This window comes from Peromyscus maniculatus, chromosome 21 (assembly GCF_049852395.1).
Source record: "Peromyscus maniculatus bairdii isolate BWxNUB_F1_BW_parent chromosome 21, HU_Pman_BW_mat_3.1, whole genome shotgun sequence".
In the NCBI taxonomy this organism is placed as follows: domain Eukaryota; kingdom Metazoa; phylum Chordata; class Mammalia; order Rodentia; family Cricetidae; genus Peromyscus; species Peromyscus maniculatus.
Genome location: NC_134872.1, coordinates 18,570,256 through 18,597,501, shown reverse-complemented (window position 1 = coordinate 18,597,501; position 27,246 = coordinate 18,570,256). Strand labels below are relative to the sequence as shown.

Here is a 27,246-nt window from a genome sequence, read left to right as displayed (position 1 = left end):
GAGGTAGAAACAGGATCCTGTGGCTGGGGAGACTATCTGGATGGGTGAGTTCTGGGTTCAAGTGAGAGACCCAGCTTCCATATGTGAGACGGAGAACGATCAAGGGAGACACCCAGTGTCAACCTACCTCTCCATACGTATGAATCACACCCACATACACAAAGGGCTCCACATGTGGCAGCCCACCACACACACACACACACACATACACACACACACACACACACACACACACACACACACACACACAACCCCAAAGCCAACAAATGCCTAAATGCTACTCTAGTGTTTGACTGGGTTGGCGAACAGGAGTCAAGCTGAACGCCAGCGAGATATTTTCAGAACTGAAAGGACACTCATTTGTCCCTTAGTTGCCTTCCTAGTGAGAATGTAATGTCCCACCTCTTACTGTCTCTTACCGCCATTTTATTATGTTACTGTGCTTGTGGCGTCGTTAACTTGTTGGTGTGCATTTGCCAGGTAAATGTGTAGGGAAATGTCTGCTCATCTGCACTTTGCCGCCTCCTCTTTATTTCCTTCTAGCATGCCAGCCAGGGTTAGGCTGTAGCCTGTGGGATGTCTTTTGTGTCTGTGTGTATCTGCCCCACCATCACTGAGGTGGGGAACATTCGTTCTTCATAAAGACGTGCTTGGATGGTCGTAACTGTTCTTGCTAATTTTGAAGGCTAAACATACCTTCCCCCAGTTTATTACACAACCTCCACAGTTAAGGCCAATGCGTTTTTAGAACCTTGAATGAAACCTGGAGGTTCATGCGGGATAAGGGATGTAAAAATGTGTTTCCATAGCTCCTTATACATGAGTTGTTTTAGAGGAAGGATTTGTGTGTGTTTATGTGTGTGTGGCTTGTGGAATATGCTAGCTGCCTAAGGAGTGGGAGAATGTTAAAATGTATTTCTATAGCTCCTTATACGTGAGTTGTTTTAGATGAAGGGTGTGTGTGTGTGTGTGTGTGTGTGTGTGTGTCTGTCTGTCTGTCTGTCTGGTGGAATATGCTCGTTGCCCAAGGCGTGTTAGACTCCATCCTCCAGTCTTGGGGTTTACAACAATCTGCAGTTTCTACACAGCTCTGGAAGCTGGAAGTCCCATGGCCAGATACTGACCAGGGCGGTTTGTTAGTGAGCCTTCAGGGAATCTTTGCTGTTTCTCCTAGCCAGTTCCTGCCTCTGGCTACAATGCTGTTTCCCTCCACCCCACCCCCCACCCCCCTTGTGCTTCTGGTTTCCCTTGTTAGGGACACCAGGAGTTAGAGTAGGACCCACCCTAATGACCTCATCTTAACTTTATCTGCAGACTGTATTTCCAAATAAGGTCACCCTCACTACTCACTGGTTCTTGGGAATTAGGACTTTGACCTATCTGTTTGGAGGGGCCCAGTTCATCCCATAACTGGTAGTAGACTATGGAAAACAACCCTGAGCAAGCAGGATGGAGAATGTAACACTGCCGGTGGGTTGGACCAGTAGATGCTTGAGACACATCATCCAGCTGTGAACAGTCACAGGAAGTGTGATAAAGCCGAGAGCCCGTCTAAGAGTGGCGTGCAGTTTGTCTGGGTTCTTGGCCAAATGACTGCAACTCTTGGTTTTGAGTCTTCGTGGAATTGTATTTATGGGGTTCGAAACCACCTTAATCCATTGCAGTGGACGTAAGGCTTTCCAGGACGCTCCTCCAGGGGAGACTTGGGTCTCAACTGTTACCTCTTCACCCCTCAATCTGGGAGGCTCCATTGGAACACATACCACTGAACTCGGGGTCTCAAGGAGGTAACGTAGTCTCACCCCTGTATCCTGGTGTCCAACCAGACGAAAACCTTCACACTGGAAGTTAATCCCTATGAGCAAGGTTCAGTCCACTGTTCCTCCTCCCTCAGGAAATCTAGAAAGAGCAACACATAGCCACAAAACACCAGCCGGCTCTCTGTTAAGCCAAAGTCAGAGGGCTTGCCATCCATAGGACATCAGTCACTGAAGCCACGCCCCTAGACACTTAGAGCAAGCCCAGGAAACCGCTATTGGCTGAAATGAATACCCAGGGCAGGATGGATCCGTGAGCACAGTGTAGGGTATTGCTTCAGCATGGTCTTCGTAACAACATGGCGGAAGCTTCCAAAACAATGGAATGGCCAGAAGTAGATCAGCACCGCCCCCAATGTATTTGTGGTTATGGGGGTGTGGTTAGAGGCTTCTCTGTCAATTGCTTGCCTGTCTGCCATCAATAGACTTCTTTTCAAAAAGTAGATCTGTTTCCTGCACCTTGACCATGCTGTTGATCTTAGTTACTCATTCAGTAGAAGCTGCAGCAGGACGCAGATCCAGTGCTACCAGCTAAGGGACGGGGCAGCCAGCCAGCCAGCCCATCACACGGCCTTGCTGTTTCTTCGAGCCTGGGCGTGGTTAGGAAGCAAGGAGATCATGCCGTTCTGGTGGGGATCTTGTGACATCTTCTTATCTCTTCACACCTCAGACAGAATCAAGGTTGGGCAGTTTTTTCCACATGGTCGAATAATTTAGGTCAGTTTAATAAGCCTCTTTCCAATCTCCAGCGGGGTGGGCCGCCACCATTGCTGGGTGAGGGAGGGAGTTTGGCCGTTTGGGGGAGGATTCATCTAAGAGAGAGGTCTTCTGGTTGTTAGGGACTCCGACCTGACTGGTAAGCGGAGCAATAGGTGGGTCTGGATTTAAAGAGGAAGGTAAACTTCCTTTCTCCAATATATGCAGAACCGGTGTTTTCCAAACCAAGATCCGGGCCATTTTCTTTTCACACCGTACTCCAGTCACTTCGTGGCATGGATGAGTTTTTGAAAGCTGGCCTGGGGAATTGAATCACAATGAGATTGCAGTGGAGAATGTTACCCTAACTGACATGCACACTAGAACATTTTTTAACTTGTCAAGCATTTAGAAGATGGAGTTTGCCTTAGAGCGTAGTAGAGATGATACTCCGAGCATGGGCTAGCCATTTGTCTAAATGTGTCAGGATGATAAGTATCAGGCATGTCTAATAATTATGGAAATTCATGAATTGTCTTAACCATAGGAACTTGGAGCCTTTTTGTGTTTTATTATGTTATAAAATATGCATCTCTTTTTCCGCCTGTTTTGAGGCAACTTCACATTATTATTTCATTTCTGGTATAAACAAAAAGCATAGGCTAAGTGTAATGGTGTACACCCATGATCCCAGTACTCAGGAAGCTGAGGCAGGAGGATCAGGATTTCAGATACAGCCCAGAGCCACAGAGTAGACCAAACAAACAACCCACTTGCTTCTTAAAAACAATTCTGCTTTTAAGAGTCCGGCTCTGCCCCACTTTATAGTTGGACCTGTGTAGCATGAATCTTAAAAGTTCTTATTAATAAAATCAAACCTGAGCCAGGTATTGGGGTGAACACTGGAAGGTCAGAGAGACAGAACAAGCCACAACTAACCTCACCTGGCCAACTTCTCAGCTGGTCTTGTTTCCTCAGACTGGAAGCTTCTGTGTCCTCATCCCAATGGCTCTCAGCTGAATTGCTGCTCAAAACCTAAAAGCTTAACCAGCCAAATGCTTCTAGTTTCTGATCCTTATGCCTTATATACCTTTCTGCTTTCTACCAACACTTCCTTGGATTAAAGCTCACTCCCTGGGATTAAAGGCATGTGTTACCATGCCTGGCTCTTTCCAATGTGGCCTTGAACTCACAGAGATCCCAGATGGATTTCTCCCTCTGGAATGCTAGGATTAAAGGTGTATGCTACCACTGCCTATCCTTTATGTTTAATATTGTGGCTGTTCTGTCTCTGACCCCACATAAGTTTATTAGCATGCACAATATTTCGGGGAACACAATACCACAGACCTGTTATGTGAGCTATTTCCTTTTTTGCGTGAATGGAATGAAAATTTGTATATTAAATGTGTATGGGTCCGTGGTGTTGTTTTTTTATTTTATTTTATTTTATTTTTTTTATTTGTTTTTAGTATTGTCCTAGTTAGCTTAATTATCATTTGATACAGTTGAGAGTCACCTGAGAAAGGGTCTCAGGTGAAGGATTGCCCAGATCAGAGGAGCCTGTTGACATGTCTGTCTGTGGGGGATTAGCCTGACAGTTACGTGATGCCCGAGTGCCCAGCCCATTGTGGGCAGCATCATCCCCTGGGCAGGTGGTCCTGGGCAGTGCAAGAAAAGGAGCTAAGTGAGCCCGTGAGCAGCCCTTCCCATAGACTCTGCTTCAGTTTCTGCCCTGCCTGCCCTCTGTGTTAGACCATGACCTAGAACTGGAGGTAAAACATACCCTTTCCTCTCCTAAGATGCTTTTGATCCAGGTGTTTTATCACCACGACAAAGAGGGAATTAGAATAAATACACTGACAGGTTTCGTGTTTTGTTTTTTTTTTTTGTTTTGTTTTTTTAAGTTATTTATTAGCATGTGTGCGGGATAGTTTTATGTCACCTTCACACAAGCTAAGGCCACCTGAGAGGAGAGAACCTCAGTGAAGATGAGACTCCGTGAGACTGGACTATAGACAAGCCTGTAAGGCATTTTCTTAGTGACTGATGGGGGAGGGTCCAGCCCACTGTGGATTGAGCCATCTCTGGGCTGGAGGTCCTGAGTTCTAGAAGAAAGCAGGCTGAGCAAGCCAGTAAGGAGCCCCCCTCTAGGTTCCTGGCCTGTTTGGAGTTCCCGATCTGACTTTTTTGGATGATGAACAGTTATAAGGATGTGTAAGGCAAATAAATCTTTTCCTCTTCACTTGCTTCTTGGTCATGGCGTTTTATCATAGCCCTAACCCTAAGACTGCATATATTAGTTATTAGACATTTTTACACACCCATCTGAAATGCATTTAGATAATTTATATTCACCCTTGACTTTCCCTTGGCACTTTCCCCTCAGCTGACCCCCTTATTCTCACCTAGTCCTCTGTCTACCTGTGGGTCTTTTGCTGTTTTCAGTACGTAATAACAGATCTTTCTGTCCATTAAGCCAGATCCTCGGGTCTCTAATGTGTGGTCTTTTCTGTTAGGCTTCTGTCGTGCACTTTATTGTTTTGGAGATTTATTCACGTTATAATATGTCTCAGTACTGACGGGGAAGTGCCTCTCCACCATGGCTATATAACTTTTGGCTAGCGTTTTTATTATGTAGTAGTTTACTCAGACAAAATAAACGGACTGTGAGACATGCGCAAGTTTCGAGAAGAACTGGATTGCCCAGGTCCGCAAGCCAGGATGGCTCCCGCAGACCTGGAAGCACCCTGCTGCCATCCACCCACCCCTCATTTCACAAGGGTGTACCTAAGCCAGTAACTTTTCAAAATCTATTTTTATCTCTTTAAGTGTGTGTATGTGTGCGTGTGCGTGAGTGTGCATGTGTGCAAATGTGCACATATGATTGCAGTGCATGGAGAGGACAAAAGAGCGGCTTCCCTCAGATCCCCCAGAGCTGGGCTAGAGGCCGTTGGGAACCATCTGATCTACCTGCTAGGTGCCGAGCTTGGGACCTTCTGCAGGAGTCCAAAGGCCTCTTGACTGCTGAGCCCTCTCTCTAGCCCCCTCACCAGCCAGTTCATCCTGTATTCTGTGTTTTTCTCCTGAAGCTTTGTTGATTGAGTGCTGTTTCTTAGATTGGTTCACGATGTGTTTAGCTGTGTGTTTGGACTTCATAGCCTTCCAGTTCCTTTGAATCCGCCCGTTCTGTTCTGACTAGGTATTTGCGGTGCTCGTGGTATTCATGTGCAGGAAGAAGCTATCTCTTGATGAACAGGGCAAGATCTTTTTTTTTTTCCCCCTAGGCAGACATCCGGAGTGGACTTGGTACCCTGGAGAGAATAACAACATTCCGTTTTCAGAACATCTGGACCGTTTCACACTGCCAGCTGTACTGCATGAAGAATTCCCGTGGCTCTTTGTTCTCATCAAAATTTGATTTTTATCTAACCTCTTAATTTTCACCGGTCTAGAGCGTACAGGTGGTGGTCTTCACTTGTACCTTCTTAGTCGCTTGTGGTGATGATTGTGACTCTTTGAAGGGTTGGTCATTCAGAAGGTGGGCAGTGTGGCCTGCTATGACCATTTTCCCTTTGGAAAGTTTCTGTTTTCATAGTAATAGAGCCCGCTTTGCCACGGCAAAGGTAGATCGGGTGCCCACACTCGAGGGATGCTATTAGGGTCTCCTGTCCCTGATCATACCTCACCCCCAGTGGGATGACCCCGCGGAAAAGCTCCTTGGTTCTGATTCCGGGAAATTGTCCCTAGTATTCCCTCAGAATTTCAGTGTTCTTCTGTCTGCTGAGATCCCCGTTCCCAGCCTCTTCTGCCAGGTCCTTCAGCAGTCTGTTTTGACTGCTTTAAAACCCTGAGTTCCTGTATCTGGAAGATCACATCCAAATCTCTCCTATTGATAGTTTGACCCCTTGATTTTTTTTTTTTTTTTTTTTTTTTTTTTTTGTGCTTGCATTTTTCTGATTTTTGTCATTCCTGAGAGAATGGTAAGCATTGTGCCTGAACCGAAGTCAGCATGTTCATAACGTACCACCTCCTCTGTTTGGGCATCTAGTTCCTGCTGAATCTGTCTACTCAGCAGCTAGGCCGGCTGCTGGGCTTTGCTGGGACTATTTCCTTCCTTGTCCTAAGGGCTGTCGATTGGTCCAGCTGAGGGCTTCTGTCACCCTGTTCTCCGGGCCTGTGGTACCCACGCTCCCATCCTCATGTTCCATCATCTTCTGAGCTCTGGGAGTCTTTGCGTCCCTGGCCTGCTGTGTCTGGAGAGAGCTGTGGATCGTGGTCGGTTATCCCTTATGGCTGGGCACCCCATGGAGGCTGAGGGTGGCTCTCACTCAGTTCCTCAGGGAGCGTTAGGAGGTGCAGCCACGGAGACAGGGTCTTTCCGGTGTATTTGCCCCTTTCCTCCTCTGCTACCAAAACTCTGCCTCAAATCTCGTGTGTGTCTTGGGCAGGACAGAGATACCTGCTTGCCCCGCAGGTGGTTCTTTGCCCAGGTCATGGGGGGTGGGTAGCACTTCAGGTCAAGCACAGAATTGGGGGGGGGGGTCAGGGAAGCAGAGTATGCCGTCCATTCCAGTGTCAGTTACTAGGGTGTGTGCAGGGCATGGGAATAGTCTACACTACTGTGCTCATCCTGTTAACAATATTTAACACTTCCATCACCCCAAAGAGGTGCCCCCCATTAGTGCTCGTTCCTCCCCACCCTGCTGGAGTCAGCTCTGGTTCTTTCTGTCTCTAGATGTGCTTGCTCATGATGTGACGTCCTGCAGCAGGTGGCCTTTTATGATTGACTGACTTCTTCCCTGGGTCTCACACCTTCAAGGTTGACCTTGTATGGATCGTGACCTCTTTCTTGGCGATGGGATGGCATTCTGTAGATGGACATTTAAGGTAGTTTCTCCTTCTTGGCCTTCACGAATGGTGCTTTGGAACGATGCTTCTGTGAACACTCGCGTATGAGTTTTGTTTGGGAACCTTTTTTGTTTTTCCGAGAAAACGGAGGTACCGTGGTGAGCTCTCTATGTGAAGTGTGTGCACGTGTGCACACGTGCTCGCTCACACACTCACTTGTGCACATGGCGTGGAGGTCAGGTGTCAGGTGCCTTTCTTAATCATGGCCCACTTTGTCTGTTAAGATAGGGGTCTCATGCAACCATGGCTGGCCTAGAAACTGGCAGTGTAGACCTGTCTGGCCTCTAGTTCAAAGATCCACTTGCCTCTTCCTCTTGAGTGCTGGGTTTTAGAGGTGTGTACCACCAGGCCCAGATCCACCTGTTTTGGTTTGTTGAGACTGGATTTTTCTCTGTGTAGTTTTGGTGCCTGTCCTCGATCTCACTCTGTAGGCCAGGCTGGCCTCTAACTCACAGTGCTGGGATTAAAGGCATGCGCCACCGCCGCCCAGCCCACCTTTTTTTTTTTTTGGAGACAGTCTCTCCCTGAACATGAATGTCATCAATTGGTGAGACTGTCAGGCAGGGACGTCCCAAGAATCCTCTTGTCTCAGACTCCAGCAGATACCAGTGTGGTCAGCTTTTTATGTGGGTGCCGGGCTTCCAGACCCCAGTCCTGAGAGTTGTATGGCAAGTGTTTGACCTGCTTAGCCATCTCCTCGCCAGCCCAGCCCAATTATTTCAGTGTGTCTTCACAAGACCTCAGAGGGAGGTGACATTTTCATTTAACAAGGGAGAAAACAATGCCTTGAAGGAGCCCTGGCCCCCCTGGGGCCACACAGAAGTGGCCACCCACATCCCCGTCTTGTGAAGCAGGTAGCCTGCCTCTAGGGTTTCATGTTGAATAGGAGCCTCCCTCAAAGTGTGGTCTGTTTGCCACTGATCTGTTAGGCCAGTCCGGTTCATAGCCTTGTGATGTACCCAGACAGGTAAGCAAGAGTTTCATCTTGACTCACTTGTGGATTCGGTGGTGTTGAATTCATATGCTAGGGTGAGATGTATGTGTTAAGAGCTGGGTTCTTCTCACACGCAGCAGCTTGTGCACAGGAGAATATGTGTCTATCCTGTGCCCGTGGTGGTGGTGGTGGGGACACTAGCCTCTCTCACTTGACAGGCACCACAGGCTGATAAACTTGGTGACTGTTAGGTTCCCTTTAACCTCAGTATCTCCGAGTTCTTGTTATCTAGAAAGCAGACGTGGGCATTGCTTGTCTTCCTGCCCTACAGTCTTATGACCGTGGTCTGGGATAGAGTCTGCGCACGGTGGTACTGTAGCCACTGTTCATGAAGAGTCTGCAAGACAGTCAGTCTGTCTCTCTGTCTCCATCCTTCTGTCTGTCTGTCTCTCCCTGTGTGTGTGTGTGTGTGTCTGTCTGTCTGTCCATCCTGGGATAGAATTAGTAACTGCTTTAATCTGTCAGTTGCTTTTCCTGCGGACTGGTGTGCAGGATGGGGAGGGAGCATGCGCCAGCTGGTACAGTCGCCAGGTGAGGAATCGTAATTCTCAGGTGTAGAGTGGGCACCCTCTCCTTGAGCCTCACGTTGGGACAGTGGTACATCTGGCTTGTGGTTGGTGGCACCGCCACCTTCCTTAAACAGATTCCTGCAGCAAAGTGGTTTGTGTTGATAAACCTATTGGTATAACCAGCGTGTAAGCTAATCCCATAAGACCTGCCAGCTGGCTGTCTCGAGGGATCCTGTTCAGTTCTGAGCATCTGCCGGAGCAGTCAATGCATGCAGGCTGCACCTCGCAAATAACAGTTTAGAAAGAATGCGGTTTGACCCAGTTGCCTGGCAATATGTTGGGTGGTTCTTGTTGCCCTAACAATATGTTGCCAGATGCCAGATGTCAAACTAATTTTTGGGTATGGTGGTTTTTTTTGTTTTTTTTTTTTTTTCCCCTGAGATAAAGTCAGACTCTGTAGCCCAGGATAGCCTAGAACTCACTATGTAGCCCAGGCCTCAAATTCAGTCCCTTCCCCAATTCCCTAACTGCTGAGCAAGATTTTAAGCTTTTTCGAATTTAGATCTGGGGATGGCAAAGTAGCTCAAGGGAAGGGGGGGGGGGCGGATCGTGCTGCCAAGACTGACACGGTGGACTCCCACCAAGTCTTCCTCTGACCTGGACGTGTTTGACAGGGCCCAAGTGCCCCTCCCCCAAGGTTAAATTTAGATCATCAGTTACTAGACAGCACGATAACAATGTAAATGTTATTATTATTATTATTATTATCATTATTATTATTTGAGTTCATGAATGCTAAGTTATTGGACACTCTGGAAGTGGAGTTACAGATGGACTTGTAAGTCAATATGTGGGCTCTAGGAGTCGAACCCAGGTCCTCTGAAAGAGCAACCAGTGCTTTCTTTTGTTTGTTTGTTTGTTTGTTTGTTTGTTTGTTTTGTTTTTCCAGACAGGGTTTCTCTGTGTAGTTTTGGTGCCTTTCCTGGAACTCACTCTGTACACCAGGCAGGCCTCGAACTCACAGAGATCCGCCTGGCTGTGCCTCCCGAGTGCTGGGATTAAAGGTGTGCGCCACCTCCCGGCTGCAACCAGTGGTGCTCTTAACCGCTAAGCCATCCCTCCAGTCCCAGAATAATAATTTGTTTAAAAATAATTAGAGTATGCCGGGCGGTGGTGGCGCACGCCTTTAATCCCAGCACTCGGGAGGCAGAGCCAGGCGGATCTCTGTGAGTTCGAGGCCAGCCTGGGCTACCAAGTGAGTTCCAGGAAAGGCGCAAAGCTACACAGAGAAACCCTGTCTCAAAAAAAAAAAAAAAAAAAAAAAAAAAAAAAAAATAATTAGAGTAATACATACAAGTATAGTCATAAATTTAAATGATTACAGTAGTCAATGGATCCTGTCTGAATTCCTAAGCATTGACAGTTCATAATTCTTGATAACTAAGACACTTGATAACTTGATCACTAGCCAATGTCAAGATAATATTTTTAAGTCGGTGCCATGAGTTCAGTCGGTCATCACTTGACCTTTCCTCTGCTTATAGCCCTGTCCTGAAGCTGTGGTGGTCAAGGGCATGTTTGCCTGGACTTTCATGCTTTGGGAAAATAGTTCGCCTTTTATTGAGCCCTACAGATGTTATATCAACCTTCATGGTTCTGGTTCATTCAGGCACTTGGATGTCCTCATCAGCAGTGAATGCTATCGTAGATAGTTCTGGAATTTTCCAGAATGCCATGAGTAACAGGCTGAGGATGATGGCCCATCATGGTAGGCACTAATGTGGTGGTGACTCGGGAAGATCCCACCCAAGGGTTACTCCATGCTTGCTTTTCCTAAGCAGTTGATACATCTCTCCCTTTGTTTTTATTCGCCTTCTGTTATATTGGAATTGTATTTGGTAGGATAAGAAAAGGAAGGGCTGGGCAGTGGTGGCGCACGCCTTTAATCCCAGCACTTAGGAGGCAGAGGCAGGTGGATCTCTGTGAGTTCGAGGCCAGCCTGGTCTACAGAGTGAGATCCAGGACAGGCAGCAAAGCTACACCGAGAAACCCTGTCTCCAAAAAAAAAAAAAAAAAAAAAAAAGATGATGGAGAGGTTGTACGGTCCGTTTTCACATTGATAGACTGAGGCGTGCTCACTAGTGGAAGGAGCCCAGCGTGTTGCAGAGATACTAGTCCTTGCCTGATTGCTCAGATGTCCTCATTTCAAAGCAGCTAGATTCGTACTGGATATGAAAACAGAATAGTATGTTTTTCCTCATCTTCGGGTCTCCAAATCCTCAGAACAATAAGACTTTCTTCTCTGAGTTCCTAATATGCTTGTTTACATTTTGGTTGGAGACTTCACAGAGAGATAGATAAACCTGGATTTGTTTGTTCAGCTTGGAGATGCAGGTTGGATTTTTGAACTGAGATGTGCTTAGGGGCACTGAGCTTTTTAAATATTTCAGCTAACAGGGGAGATAGCTGATGTAACTCGAGGATGAGATTTCACAAGGAACCTGATTTATCTCTCTCTCTGTCAACTTGTTGGTGTCTTGGAACCACCCCGGCTTCCTCTTTGGTCTTTCTCTGCTTTCTCTCTGCCTCCTTCCTGACCTCTCAGGGGGAATGCATTGCAAAGATGACTGTGTACAGATTAAATACAAGGGCCTGTTTTAAGTTCGGGATGTAAAGTTGAGGTGATACTGCACACCGGGGGTGAAAGCCTGCTGGAGGATCGGGTGGACGTAGGATGCTTTTCTGTGTGATGTGTGGCTTCTGTAGTGATCAGGTGTACCCATATTGTCAGGACACCAGCAGGACGCCGGATGCCATGTCAGATTTTCTCGGAACATTGTTCTCCAGGGCAGTGTTGAATACATCTTACCGCTTGTCTTCAATTATCAACTTATGCCTGACATAACCTGTGCCAATCAGATGGCCCCAGCTAGAACTCAGAACTGCCAGGAAGCCATAGCTGAAGGGGTTTTTCATAAGCTCTGGGAGCCCCACTGGGCTTTTGAGACAACACCTTGGCTGTGTAACTCAGGCTGGCTTTGAACTCACTGTAATCCTGCCTCAGCCTCCCAAATGCTAGGATTACAGGTACACACCAGGACGCCCAACTTCAGATAGTCTTCATCATGGTAATTATTGTTACTCGGGGTTTCAGAGTAGCATTTTTTACTAATGGGCTTTGCCAAGAAATGAATGTCTACTCTCAAATGGCGATTTTTTTTTTTTTTTTTTTTTTTGCTTGCCACAGACCCAGCTTCCCACCCCTGTGGTGGGTCAGTTGGGAAGGGAACTCCACAGCAGCTCCTTAAAAATGTGCCCCTTTGCCTGAGAAGAACTGTGTAGAAAAACACAGCCCTGTAAAACGTGCTTTGTTAATTAGCAGAGTCCTTTTTTAATAATATAAAAAGGATAAAATTCACCCTTTTTGAATGTGTATTTTGATAGCTGCTAGTGTGTTCAGAAGAACTGCCCATGCCACCTAGTTCCAAGATGCTCCCCTCAGCTCCGTGAGCAGCCCGGGCACAGCAGTGGCCATTCCCTGCGTTTTGGTAGCCACAAGCCCTTACCTATCTTTAAAGTTCTTGTTTAAAAGACATTGCAGCCTGCCATCCCTTTAACTTGATATGAAATGATGAGATGGAAGGAACTTAACAGATAAAGGCTGGAGGTTGGTCTCCGTGCCAGAAGTATGCGCTGGAAAAGCTGGAAACGTCTCGCCGTTCCCTGTAGGCCCCATGCAAAGGAGGAGGTGGCCTGCCCTGCCTGGCTGGAGCCTCCTTTACTGCTTGTGAGGAAACTGCCACTCACTTAAGATCATGTGTGATCGTGCGGAAGCGGTGGATAACCCTTCTGAGAGCCAAGCCCAGCAGCAGCTCTGCCAGCTGGCCAGAGCCCCCCTGTCTTTTCTCTCCCATGACATTTAGAATAGTCAGAATTGGACCGGGTTGGTCAGAACCAGAAAAGCAAGTAGCTCGGGTAGATCGCGGGGTTTAGATAGATAGATTAGCTAGCTAAATACTTGGGATTCTTGCCAATCGTGTGAGGAGGGGATCTTGAAGTTTCTGGAAGAAAAAAAAGTTGAGTTCACACCTCTTTCTCTTGACTGTAACGGGGAGGGTGAGATCATGCCAAGGGCTGGTGAAGTTAGAGGCAGGGAAGGGAACCAACTCCCAGGGGACTTGAAGACTGCTTCTGGTGACCTTGGCTGTCCGTGGACTTGATAGCTAGTGGATATGCTCTTTGTGGCTCGATTCTGTGGTACTGACCTGTCTCCGGGGGCCCAGCTTTTGTGTAGTTCTGGATTTCAGTCCATGTGTCGCGAGTGTATTTGGCAGTTTTCTAGGGTTACTAGGGGGATGATGAACCAGGGCTGTGCTGCCACAGAAGCCTTGAGGGTCGCGGTGTATGTTGGGGAAGCTGGTATGGAGGTGGCAATGGACGTGGGGTAGTTGTACAGCCCTTTAATGATAAAGGTAGTGGCTGCTTAATGTCAGACAGCCTCCTCCCTTTTCCCTGTCCTTCTGGTTGTCTGGTGTCAGCAGAGGCGTAGAATTTATGCATTTCTCTCTCCCTGGACTTGGCTGTGTGCTTTCCACTTGTAAATGCCAACAATAGAATTAAAATATCTATTTAAAATAATAAAGGGCAGGCCTGGGAGAGATGGTTCAGCAGTTAAGAGCACTGACTGCTCATCCAGGGGATCTTGGGTTGATTCCCAGCACCCACACAGTAGTTTACAGTCGCCTATAACTCTGGTCCTCGGGATCCAATACTGCCTCTGGCTTCCACAGGACTGCACACACACGGTGCACGAACATCCACCCAGGCAAATACCCATACACATAAAATAAAAATCTCAAAATTGAAAAAATAAACAACTTCGAGGAATGTATGTGGACTAAATATATAAAAATGGTGTCTTTTACTTTGGATAGAGTTGAACCCCCTTCTTTCTGTAAGGGGTTTTCCTCCAGGGTGGTTATGTTTTGCTGTTTATTAAAGCTTTTTGGGAGATGAGAGGTAACTCAGAGAAGAATGTTGTCCCCCACTGCGTTATGCTTGGCCCCTTTTGGTTCAGTGTTTCCAGTGTGTTTTCAACTCAGGAATGCCTGCGTTGGCAATCAATCACCCCACCTTCCACCCTACAGTTCCTAGTGCGGAAAGAAAGTAGAATGTGAAACTTCTCTCTGGTCTTCCCATTGGCCTGTAGGCACTGTTAGTACCTCACGATAAAAGTACTCTCGAGGGCTCGCTCAGTTCCTCTCCTCTGTAACAGTTTCACAAACACACAGATGTGCCTCGGTTCACTCGAGGTGGTGGCATGGAGGGAGCGAGCATTCACTAGCCAGGTGTGTACGGCACCGGCTGGGCCCTGTCAGGAGGGACTTTGCGTGTTCAGGTGCGAAGACGTCATGAGATCCGGCCTTTGATGATTTGAACCGTCACTTGTAAGAAGGATCATGCATAGCCTGAAGAGGCCCTCGGGCTCCTAGTGTGAAGTTGTACCTAGAGCCGCTGCTGAATCCCTCAGCTGTGTGTATAGGGGGCCCGAAGGTTCCCGGTTGAAAACAGAGCCCACGTTAAGATAGGCGCCTCTAGAAAGGAGAGCTGTGTTAACATTTGGGAAATTCTCTGTGTCCTCACCACGTGTTTTTGTTTTGTTCTTTTATTTCTTCAAAACAGCAAGCCAGGGCTGAGCAGGAAGAAGAATTCATCAGTAACACTTTATTCAAGAAGATCCAGGCCTTGCAGAAGGAGAAAGAAACCCTCGCTGTGAATTATGAGAAAGAAGAGGAATTTCTCACCAACGAGCTCTCGCGGAAGCTGATGCAGGTAAATGGTCTCTGTGACCTTTCCTACCCCACACGCTTGCCTCCTCTTCCTCCCGCTCTCCTGGGGAGGAAAAATGGCTTTAGAGTGTTTCGTCTTAATATGTGCCCATGCGATTGTCCACTTTAGTTCTTTGATTTAAAAATGCTGGGGTCGCCGGGCGGTGGTGGCACACGCCTTTAATCCCAGCACTCGGGAGGCAGAGGCAGGTGGATCTCTGTGAGTTCGAGGCCAGCCTGGGCTACCAAGTGAGTCCCAGGAAAGGCACAAAGCTACACAGAGAAACCCTGTCTCGAAAAACCAAAAAAAAAAAATGCTGGGGTCTGGATCCTTCAGACAGTTGGCTCTGGAGCCCACCTGCACAGGAAGGCGGGAGTGAGTTGGGTGAGTCTTCACGAGACTGCCAGTGATCGCCAGGTAAGCACAAGCCAGGCTGCAGCTGGGTAGCGGTGTGGAGACACGGGACTCGACATCTACCGCAAGACTCCTTTCTGCTCTGCTGTTGGGTCACAGACATCTCCCTCCTGCAGTCAGAGGTGGGTGGGTCATCTGCACCCACGTATGTGCCTATGAAGTGAGGCCGTGTTCTAGTGGGTGCGTGGTGAGTTACCGACTGGATCAGACTGTCGTCGTCGTTGGTAGTCATGGGGTGAAGCCACGCACAAAGCACAGCAGGAGGGTTTGGGTCCCCGTTAGGAATTCGTTCATTTGCCTCCCTGCTTGTTTGTAGTTGGAAAAGTTACTAGCAAAATACAACTAAAAACTCTCTATGACAGTTGCTCTCGTATATGGCAGTCGAGACCCGTTCGGGCCGAACAACCCTGTCACTGGGGTCACCTGAGACTGTCGGAAAACACAGATATTTACATTACGATTCCTAACAGTAGCAAATACAATTAGGAAATAGCAATGGAAATAGCTTTGTGGTTGGGGGTCACCACAACATGAACTGTATTAAAGGACCAAGGCATTAGGAAGGATGAGAAGCCCTGCCCTATGGAGATAGTATGTAAATTCATATGAATTTAAGAATAAGATAAGGCCATCTTTAGCTGTGCTGAGATGTCATTGAAGGAAGCACGTGTCTGTATTTTCTGTTCAACACTATACACACAGGTTGCATTCATCACACGGAGAGTGTTGTAAGCGAGGTCCCTTGTAAGAAGGTACTAGAAGCTCGTCACCACTGTGCTTGGTTCTCAACCTCCTCACACAGAGGTTCCTCCAGGAAGCTTTGGTGTGTGGAGCGTTCGCTTTCTCCCTCCCCTTGCTTTTTCTTTCCCAGTCGTTGAATGAAGACAGTGCTGGAGCGTGTACAGAATTGGATTCCAGTAGTCGCTGTCGGTGAGGGACCGGTACAGGCGGCCAGGGCCAGTCATTAGCAGAGGCGCCTAGCAGAACGTTTTGCACACACATTTTTTTTTTAATTATTCATTTGCATTGTGATGTAGAGAGAAGAGGGAGGAGGCTGATTTGACCTGCGGTGGCCCATGTTGTCAACGGTAGATGGCTGATTCTGCGTGCTGTTTGTAGGGACGAAGACACAGCTTGTTTCTCCCGTGTTCAGCTGCGTCCTCAGTTTTCTTCATTTTTAACAGTGCTTGAGAAGCCCCCTCTCTTACGGAGCTCACATTGTTGCTAGGGTTTGGCCGAAGTGATTTCTCAAAGCAGTTAAAACCCAGCCAGTGAGATTGTTTTCTCTGTAGAGATTCACCTCGGGGCCGAGGGGCTGTGTTGTTTATGTGATTGGCTTTCCCACTCACCGATCACAGCCTTTCCAGTTGACACGGATCCCCTTCAAATAAGACATAAAACAAAAAAGAAAAAGTAAAAATGTTAAGAGCCACGTGCAGAAGAACGTGGTGACTGGACTTCAGGTGTGTTCTTCCAGTGTTTTTTATGAATTCAGCTCCACCCTGGAGAGACTGTTTCCATAATCCTTCAATCTAAATATGCATACATTAGAAACCTAAAGCCACACCCCCAATTTTTCTTTCTAAAGAGAATAAATTAGTGTTTGAACTGTATGATACACTAAACTAATTCCCTCGTCCCCCCAAGTAGTGTGTAGTCTGAGACTTCATGTGACTGCGTCTCATGTCCACCTCGATCACGGTACAGAGTGTCTCAGAACACACGGCCAAACTCTCGCTATTGGATGTAGGGATGGTTAGCATGTTCCTAGACAGTTTCTCATAAATTTTGGCTTGGCGTTTCGACCTCTAGGTGGTTGTTAGTTGTTTACTTGCTGAAATGTGGTGAACCTGTAGTTTGTTTTTGAGGGTATAATTCAGTGGCGGTACATACATTAGCACCTGACGATGTCACTGCCCTCCATCTCCAGGATGTTTTCAAATCGAAACTCATGAACCATATTGCCTCATCGTCTTCTGGGTCTTGGGATTTTGAAGGCATGTTGATTGAAGGTGGGCATCTCTGGCTTATCTTCAAGTGGGGCTCATTTTACAGCTTTATAAACCCGTTCTGTTAGCTCTCCACTGTAATGGTTGGTTTCACTTGAAAACTTGATAGGATTTATACTGTGAGGGCATTTCCAGACGGGTTTAACCGAGGAGGAAGACCTGCCCTGTTTGGATGGCACCAGCCCCATGGGCTGGGGTCCTGGCCTATCTAAGAAGGAGAAAGTGAGCTGAGCACCAACATTCATCCTTCCCTGCCTGAGGATGCAGGACTAGCGCTTCACACTCTCACTGTCACACCCTTCGGTGTGATGGACACACACACACACACACACACACACACACACACACACACCCTCACTGCCACACCCTTTGATGTGATGGACACACACCCTCAACCCATGAACGAAGTGTTTCATCACAGCGAGTAATCCACCAGGCATCCGCATGCCAAGAACCTGCCTCCGTGGTTGGCCAGTTGGAGGATTCATAACTCCAGGAGAGCACTGTCTGGTGTTGGATCCTCACTCTCCAGGCTCCTGGTGCACATTCCCTCAATGGATTCAACTGGTCCTTTGTCGGATACTCTATAAACTCTGAACCATCCAGTGTGGAAAAAGTTTTTCCATCTGGAAGATTTTTAGGGTAATTGATGTCAATAGGCTTTCCCAATTGTGTAATTGCTTTAATATGGCTTTCGAGGTGTTTGCTTCTGTTTACGATGTTTTGAAATAAAAAGCTTGCTAAGAGGGACTGTGTTGTAGGTGCCACAGACAGACAGGTGGCGACCGATCTGTTCTCCGTGACAGTGCTTAGCACCCAAAGGCCATTGGGCATCTATTTATAGGACAGTGTAGTTTCTCTGTCGTGATTGGACGTTTCCTTACTATATATTTCAAAGGGATTCCTGAGAACCAGAGACTTAATAGCTCAGGCCTCATGGAGATCTGGCTGCCTCTGCCTCCAGGCATTGAAGGGAGCGAGCGCCATGGTCACACCTGCCCCCTGAGATGCCATTAAAAACAAAATCAAGTTCATGTAACTGTAGATGAGGGGCCCTTCAGACTACCAGTCTGGGAAGCAGATATGCTGAATCCTCAGTAAAGCAAACCACACAGCACCCCCAGGCCTGCAGCGTGTAGCTCTTCTCCCAGCATGCTTTTCTGTCGTATGGAAACTTGATTCTAAGAAACATGTGTTTTCCTGAGCCCGGATTGTGGGACCGGCTACTTGATTGGAGAAAGACTGACCTGAACGAGTAGGCACTTTGGAAGGATAGCACACAGGGAAGCTCTGCTCTGCAATCTCTCAGAGAAGGCGACATCGTCATTATTTGTAAAATAAATAAATATGATGTTTTTAATGAACAAACTCAGACTGAGAGGTGACACGTATGTTAGAAGCCCCAAAAGCAGTTCTCCAAAATGTTAGCAGTAACTAGGCTCGGGGCTAAGCATGCAGTCTATTATCTATTTATTAATTTATTACCTTTGGAGGCAAGTTGTTGGGTTGGGGGGTAGTTGTTACCCTGTTTCTGATATTTGTCTCCATTCCTCTCTGCAAATAGGACTACAAAAAGTCAACAAATACTCAGGGTCCCAGTCTTTCACCGTAGAATAATTGAGAATAATAAGGAATGCTGGATTTCCTATATTCCTCAGTTTTTAAAATCTGCTCCAGTTTTGTTTGCTTACCTCAAAACAACCAATAGGTTCATGGTCTGGTTTTGATTTACATTTGAAGTTGGATCTGGCCCAGAGGGAAATGCTGTCATTCTAGCTAGAATAGAAATGACTATACTTGATTCTGCTGAGACATCAATTCTATTTTTAAATTATGTGTATATGTGAGTGCAATGCCTGCTGAGGCCAAAAGAGGGCATTGGATCATTGGATCCCCTTGGAGCTAGAGTTGCAGATGATTGTGAGCTGCCCGATGTGGGGGCTGGGAATTTGTGGGGCGTTTACCCACCACCCCCACAGCTTCCCAGAGTTTTCTTGAGTGCGAGCAGCAGGAAATATTAGATAGAAGGATTTATAGCGGAGAATGTTGCGGAGATAAACAGATAGAAAATAAAGGATAGCCTCGAGAGGGCCTGGAACCTATTCCAACGGGCCCGGACTGTCTCTGGTCCAGGGTTTTTATAGAGACACCAAGGGGTGGAGCAAAAGACCTCCTCCCCCAGCACAGCCAAGTGCAGACCATCTCAGACACCTGCACTCAGGCCCGTGGTCCTGATCATCCTCTATTCGGACCTGCTGGGTAAAGCCACGAGGAACCCGAGAACGGGCTCCCACAGGTCCCCCCTTCTTAATATATAAAAAAATAACTATTAATGGCTTATAGCAATCTCCATAGCTGTTATACCTCCCAGTATGGGAGTAGAGGATGATATAGATGGCATTTCTCTTTTGAATTAGGTCCAAGGTGACTACAGCAGTCTTAGCTGCCTCAAGCCCTTTCTAAACCAAAAACTCTTAAGGCGACTACAAACTTAAAGAATCCCTTAGCTTCATCATTACCATTAACAGGTTAACATAAATATTGCTATACATAGTCACAATTCTCTCAATCTTACAACTCAAAGCAAACTCTTAACAGAACCATTAGAATTAGCACATATGGTGCTATATATAGTTAACAATTTTCTCCGTCTTACAACTTTAACTCACTCATTTGAATTTTCTTGTTAACAGAACATAGGAAAAACTTCGATGTATTCACATCAAACTTAAACATTTCCTTAACTCCACAAAACCAGGGTGCATTAATATCAGTAGGTTTCTGCGAACATAATTCAATCTCCTAGTTCCTCCTTTTCTTTATAATTTTTAAACAAAAACTCAAACCTAGTTAGAGGAACCCAAACTTATATGTTTAAACAGTTTCATTTGTAACACAAAACCAGTTCCATAAGTAATTCCATTTTTACATAAACAGTTCCACAAAACAATTCACAAATCACCAGTTAATAAAGCATATATGCATACACAAAACTGCATCTTGATTCTAAGTAGAAATACATTTCTTCATTTAAACAGTTCCATTTTTAACCCAATTCCAGAAAACTGTTCCTAGGTCATTACTATAAGTAAGCTCAAAATTGTCCCATTGCAATGAAATCTCTATTGTTCATTTCATTTAAGTACCAAAATTCAAATGATAAATATTGGTACTAGCCTTCCAAATTTGAAGAAATCCATAACCAAAATGTTTTTGTAATTTTATCTCATTTTAAGTTCAAAAAGTTCAAACAAGAAATAAATTCTGGTATCAGGCTTTCACTTCCAAATATGAAGAGACGTTTTTCAACCAAAACTTTTTGCAGTTAATTTTTGTTCAAACAAGCGTCTCTGCAACTTTTGTTTTCACAGACAGACCTTTTTAGTTATAGTAATATTTTAAACCGCACCGTTTTTGCTGTTAGCTCAGGTTTTTCTGTGCTGCGTTGATATTCCACGGATCTCAGCTGCGGATGCCTTGTGCTGGTTCTGGCGTCCGCCATTCTTAGCTTCTTAGCGGCTTCTGGAGCTTTTGAAACCATTCAGACTGCCTACCTTGCAGTCTACTAGGACACTATCTCCTGTGTCTCAGGTGTTTTCACCATATACATTAATAGACTCACACTTAACATTTACACTTTACAAACCCACATAACATGTGCTTAAGCATAAACTCACTCAACATTTACACATTTTTACAAACTCACATATTAACATCTACTTATTTATACTTTAAGGAAACTATAGAACTACTTTAGCAAATATATTTATTAATTCTCATATACTTATATTCATTCCATCTTATTTCTTATTTAAACTTACATTTACAACTAGCATCTTACAAGCTTATTACTACATGTCTTAAGACTACCTTAGATACTTCTTACAAGCTTATATTCTTAAAGGAACTCTATAGATCTATTTTACAAACTTATATAGGCTACAAACTCACATATCTTATTTTCATTTTTCTACTTCTTACTCTTAATTATTATCACTATCTCTATTATAAAGATTCTCTTAACTAGACAGGAAGTGTGTACATCATTTCTAAAGTTTACAGTTTATAGTTAGCTTTGTTATAAAGCACTGGGATTTAGTGAGTGTTATTATAGAGTTGTGATACTTGTTGTTAGGGGATTGTAACATTCTCGGGACAAAGCCACACTCTAAAGTTGCCAGTTCTCTCAGCTGTTTGGACCGGCAGAGATGCACTGTCAGCGGTAAACGGTTTTTAACTAGAGGCTGTCCCTTCACCCAAATTCATAATAGCTCCCCTAAGTACTTCAATTCAGACAAACATTTCTATTACAGCAGCACCTTTGCTTTGTTCTACTGAAAAACTACGCTGAGGGTGAAATTATCATATTTAGCTGCTGTAAAGCTCTTCGCCAAAAACTGCACAGCTATTAGGTGGTATTTTAAGGATTTTAAAGTGACTTGTTTGTTCTTATAGGTACCTTTTTGTCATCCAACTGCCGTAAAAACTTTGCACAGCTATTAGGGTAAATAAGGCATTTTACCATTGGAGCCCCAAACCGCGAAGCGCCTAGTTCTGTATCCTTTCAATTTTTCATTGGAACTGACACTTAAACTCTTAGATGATTTTCCTCCTTATTCTTTTAAAGGCTTTATTTTAAGTTTACCATGAATGTATTTTCAAGCTGACAAAAGTGTTTCAGGGCAATGTCGCCATCTTTAGCGGAAAAACTACCTTTCCCAGAATGCATTTCCCTTATATCAGTCCATAATAATATCAGTCCCTTATATCATTTCCCATATTTCTTTTCGGGTTTGAGAGTCAACTGGTTCTCTTTTACCATACTTGTTTACAAATTCTTGCCCGGGAGGTTTGAACAAAGTTTTTTGTTTTTGTAACGGGAGATTTGAACAAGCGTTTTACATTTTTCAGCTATGGGACATTGGGAGGTTTCTATTCTCCTCAGCTGGCTTTAACAGGTGTTTCAACTTCATCAGACACTGGCCCCGGATCAGAACCGCACCTGCCTCGTTAGCCGGCATTGAGGCTGGCATTTCTTTTTTTTTTTTTTTTTTTTTTTTTTTTTTTTTTTTTTTTTTTTGGTTTTTTGAGACAGGGTTTCTCTGTGTAGCTTTGCGCCTTTCCTGGAACTCACTTGGTAGCCCAGGCTGGCCTCGAACTCCCAGAGATCCGCCTGGCTCTGCCTCCCGAGTGCTGGGATTAAAGGCGTGCGCCACCACCGCCCGGCGAGGCTGGCATTTCTGATAGCAACTTTCCTCGGGGTTTGTGTTTGTTTTAGCCAGTCAGTGAAAAACAAGATCATTTACAACAGCTTTTCCATAGCTCTTTCAGAGAGATTTTCTCCCACTGATCTTATTCTCATTTTGTTTATTCCTTACCCCCCAGATGCAGAGCTTCAGGTATCTGTCTGCGGCTCTGTACCTCTGCTAGCTGCCTTTGGAGGTAGGGGCTTTTTTTCCCCCCTGAATCTGCCTCAAACTCTAGCAGCTTTGTCAGGTCATGCATTTTCTGGGGAGGAATCTGTCCCCTCTCTCTTCAGAGTCTTTCTCCCAGACAGTATCCAGTTTGGTCTCAGTTTTTCCCCTCTACCCCAGAAACAGTTTCCAACACTACAGTGGCGGCTTTCTCTGCTACTGAAGGTAGGGGTTTTCTGTCTGTTTTCGGGGTCTGTGTGGTTTGCGTACAGACTGAAAATCTAACAAGGGAAGTTTTTGCCATTTCTAAACTCCCATTAGGACAGGTGCTTTGCCTCATCAGGCCTTCACCTGGCCCAGTCCCCCAGTGGGTTGCATTTGCTTGTCTGGGTGCTCAAGGACAGAGCTTATGCCAGAGGCAATCACCCCTCAGGGCTACACTCCCTCATCTCAGGGAGTTAGTTGAAACAAAGTTTTTCTCAAAGGTGCTTTCTCTGACAGAAAAGAAAGCTTTACTCCTGGATAGTTTTGTTTTGCCCTGGCTGGGCTCTTTCCCCAGACAGCGTTCTGACTCGGCAGCACGACTGCTTCAGACACAGATCAGCTTTACTGTTTTCCCAGAAAGGTCCTTTCTCTGATAGGAAAGCTTTTTCTCAGATTTCTTTTTGCAGTTGTGGACCTATCAACCCGGGACTTGTAGGAAAGTGGACAACTGTGCCGTTCCCACCGGCTTTAGCTTTGTTTGTTCATTAGCAATCTTCCCCTGGGTCCTGCACCTTCCTGCCTCAGCTCTGTGCTCCAGGAAGTTTGCAACTGCAGGAACCCTAGTATCCCCGAAATGCACTCCAACTCAGAGAGGCTGGCCAGTCGCCTCTGGGTTTTTGGTCAGAAGCGAGGATACAGTTTGCATTGCTTCAGGGGATCTTTGCATTAAGATTAGGAGCATCTTTCCTTTCTGAAATGCTCACTCAGAAACAAAGCACTTGACGCCTCAGCTTGGCTGTAACTGAAAAGCTTGGCTTTTTTGCTTTTCTCAGGCAAAGTTTCCTGCCCTTTGGGCTCTCTGTAGCTGTTCACCCTTACTCTCCCCAAGCGTTTCCCTCAGGGTACTCTGACCCACTGTCTTTTACTAGCTTGAAGAGACAGAGTTTAGAAGAGGTTTTTAGAAACTTGTCCTTGCCTCCTGCATTGCAGGGAGGATTTTTAAAGCTTGAAAGAACTTAGAGAGGTTTTGCTGTCTTAAGAGGTTTGTTTTCCCTTAGAGCTAATCACAGGTGGTCCCCATACTAATATCTTCAGGTGATTCTACTCTCGTCTTTCTGAGAGAAGGTTAGAGGCTTTAGTTTTTAAGTTTCTTAAGAGAGAAAGATTAAGGCTTTTTAGAGAGATTTTCCCCCCAAATTTTCCAAGAAAAGCTTTAGAGTTTAAGAGAAAGATTTCTTTCCCCCCAGGAGAAAGACCAACTTTTCCCAAAACTTTTTAACTTTAAACTTTGACTTCTTACACCCCCATTTTTGCCTCAGGGAGAAATTACTTTCTCCTGCCACTTGGACTTAGCATTTCAGCCGTCCCCAGGTTCCATAGGAAACTTTTTCTTCCCCGTAAGCTCAAAGAAGAGCTTTTTTACTTCCCGTAAAGCCCAAAGAAAGATTTTTTTCCCCAGTTTGCTTTCAAAGCCCCCAAAGTTAGAAAATTGAAGAGTTTTTCTGTCTAGTTGCCTTACTTATTTTTTCCTACACAATCTTACACTTCTAAGTTTTTCCTAAACTATATTACTACCCTATACCTAATACTTATCACAGATAGAATTTGAGAAAGGGATAGAAGATAGAAAATTTTGACAGAAGAGAATTTCGCTGCAGCATCGGACATCCTTCCAGTCCGCTTTCCTTTTCTCTCGAGGATAAAACCCCTGCCTCACCAAAAAAATATATATATAAAAATATATATATTCCATAACACCGGCATGCCTTTCCACTGGCAGGGCTGACTCAGCACTTTCACCAAAAACTCTGTATTAAAACTATTATTTTCCTTTATCTTTAGTCCCTATTACTTTGTCTTAAGTCCCTGTTCATTTGTCTTTAGTCCCCCCTTTTTTTGTTCCCCCTTTTTTTCTTCAGTCCCTTTTTCTTTAGTCCCTGTTCATGGCGCCATTCTGTGGGGCGTTTACCCACCACCCCCACAGCTTCCCAGAGTTTTCTTGAGTGCGAGCAGCAGGAAATATTAGATAGAAGGATTTATAGCGGAGAATGTTGCGGAGATAAACAGATAGAAAATAAAGGATAGCCTCGAGAGGGCCTGGAACCTATTCCAACGGGCCCGGACTGTCTCTGGTCCAGGGTTTTTATAGAGACACCAAGGGGTGGAGCAAAAGACCTCCTCCCCCAGCACAGCCAAGTGCAGACCATCTCAGACACCTGCACTCAGGCCCGTGGTCCTGATCATCCTCTATTCGGACCTGCTGGGTAAAGCCACGAGGAACCCGAGAACGGGCTCCCACAGGAATTGAACTCAGGTCCTCTGCAAAGAGCAGTGGGTACCCATAACTGCTGGAGCTGTTCTCTCTCCAGCCTCTCGGGTGCCATTTTTGTTACTGGCTTGGCCCCCAAGGTTAGATTGCCTTCTAGAATTACAGTAGTTCAGTTAGTTTTCTAGCATCTGCAGAAACACGGAAGGAAGTTTCGTGCAGAACTGGTGGTAAAGCCCCTAGCACCAGGAGATTGCCAGCCGGTGCCTCGGATGGGCATCATGCAGAGGATGATGGCCAGTGCTTCAGACTGGTGCCATGCAGCAGCAATAGCATCCTTCCGTCTCTCACAAGGGAATAAAAACATGGGCGGTGTCCAGTTCTTGTTTGCCTACCTGCCCTTGCTGTGATGGTTGGCGTGAATGGCCCCCATAGTCTCCTGTATGTCTGAGTCCTTGATTCTCAGTTGCCGCCTGCTGAGGTAGGATGAGGAGGGATGGTCTTGCTGGAGGAAGTATGCTGCTGGGGACATGCTTTGAGACTTGTGCCATTTCGAGTTCACTCCCCCTGTGCCTCCTCCCTGTGGGTCAGGATGTGAGCTCTCAGCTGTTCCTGCCGCCACGCCATTTGGTGACCACGCGAGACCAACCAAACGCTTCCTTTGATACGTTGCCTTGGTCATGGGGCTTTGTCTCAGCCATCGAAAAGAAACTTGCCCCCCGCCTTCTCACTGATGGAGAAGTTTTGTTTCATTTCGGTACCGCCAGATTGGACGTATTTTTCCCAGAACCCCCTAAGTGCTATGCCTCTGAGTAGTAGCCTGGTGTGTCTGTAGCTCACTTCACTGGAAGTGAGCGGAGACTCCCAGACCTTCATTTTCAAAGACGCACACTAGGATTTGAGGTCATTTCCTGCCATTTCCACAAAGGTGGTAACTCATTTTATAGTTTGTGCAGGCAGCAAAATCACATGACGTAGCGATAATAAGAAACTGTTTTGTTAATTTCAGGGTCACCAAGGTCAAGAATGCCTTGGCATCCATTCAGATGACAACTTGGCCTCCTGTGGGGGAGGTGAAGGGACCTTGCTATATGTTTTTCGTTAGATTGGCTGGACCCGTGGTCCTTGTGGCCAGTAGTGTTTGGAGAGAATACTGACCGAGCGAGATTGCTTTTACATTATAGCTATCAAAACAGTCAGAAGGTTTGTTTTTCTACTTGCTTCTCATTCCCAATTACCAGACTCTCATCTCTGTCTGGTTTTCATTTCCTTTCATGGAGCAAATAAGTTCCATTCACAAAACAGCTGCAGGGAGCTGCCAGATTGCTTAAACTGCATTTGAAATGCCACAGACCCACCGGTGGCCAAAGCATAAATCCAAATGCTCCAGTAAATAGCATGCCGGGGCAGCTCTCAGTAGAACGGGATCAGTATGAGGACGAGAGAAAAACGACAGAGCTCTTCAGTGACAAAACATTGCCTAGCGCCTGGCGAGATGGCTCCGTGCTTGAGAACACTGGCTGCAATTCCAGAGGACCCGGGTTCGATTCCCAGCACCCACACTGTGCCTTAACCGTCCGTGATTCCAATTTCAGGGGCTCCGGTTCTCTTCTAGCCTCTATGGGCACTGAACACGTGTGGTGTATGAGACATACATGCTGGCAAAGCACCCATGCACATTCAAAAAAAAGATGGAAAGCCCCAACATTGCCACGTTTCTCTGGAAGTCTGCACGAGAGTGTTCGCACACGCAGTTCATCCTTAAGTGAGTTAGTAGTCAGTCTGGAAAAATGGTAAGGGGTCGGAAGCTTCTGTCTTGACTTTGACGTAAAATATGAGATGGAGTAGATAGCAAGGAAAATAAAGGTTAAAGGAAAATAAAAATCGTTAGGTAAAGCCAGGGCAAAAGCTTGCTGGATTTATGAGAGGGAGGGGGAGCATTATTATTTCTAGTTGGAAGTGTGCATCTTGTGTCTTGACAGGTGGTTGACTTGACGGAATGAACTTTAGCCATCAATAGGAACCTCTTTCAAACAAAAGAGCATCACAGGAGACCTACAGGTGTGGGCCTCTGTGGCTGGAAAAGCAGTTCCCATCATTCAAAGTGGGAAAGCAGCTGGCGGAGTAGGTTGATGTAGACGGCTGGAAACTCAGTAGAGATGTCTAGACTCTAGATGGAGAAA

The 27,246-nt window shown here is 45.9% G+C and overlaps 1 protein-coding gene across 1 annotated transcript in view; it reads left to right on the top strand.

Moving 5' to 3' along the window:
* Nucleotides 1-27,246, top strand: part of Ccdc6 (coiled-coil domain containing 6) — a 106,402-nt gene that overhangs the window by 34,407 nt on the left and 44,749 nt on the right. The window contains exon 2 of the mRNA XM_006979044.4: nt 14,610-14,759. Coding sequence (XP_006979106.1) covers nt 14,610-14,759 — 150 coding nt within the window. The remainder of the gene's footprint in view (nt 1-14,609; nt 14,760-27,246) is intronic.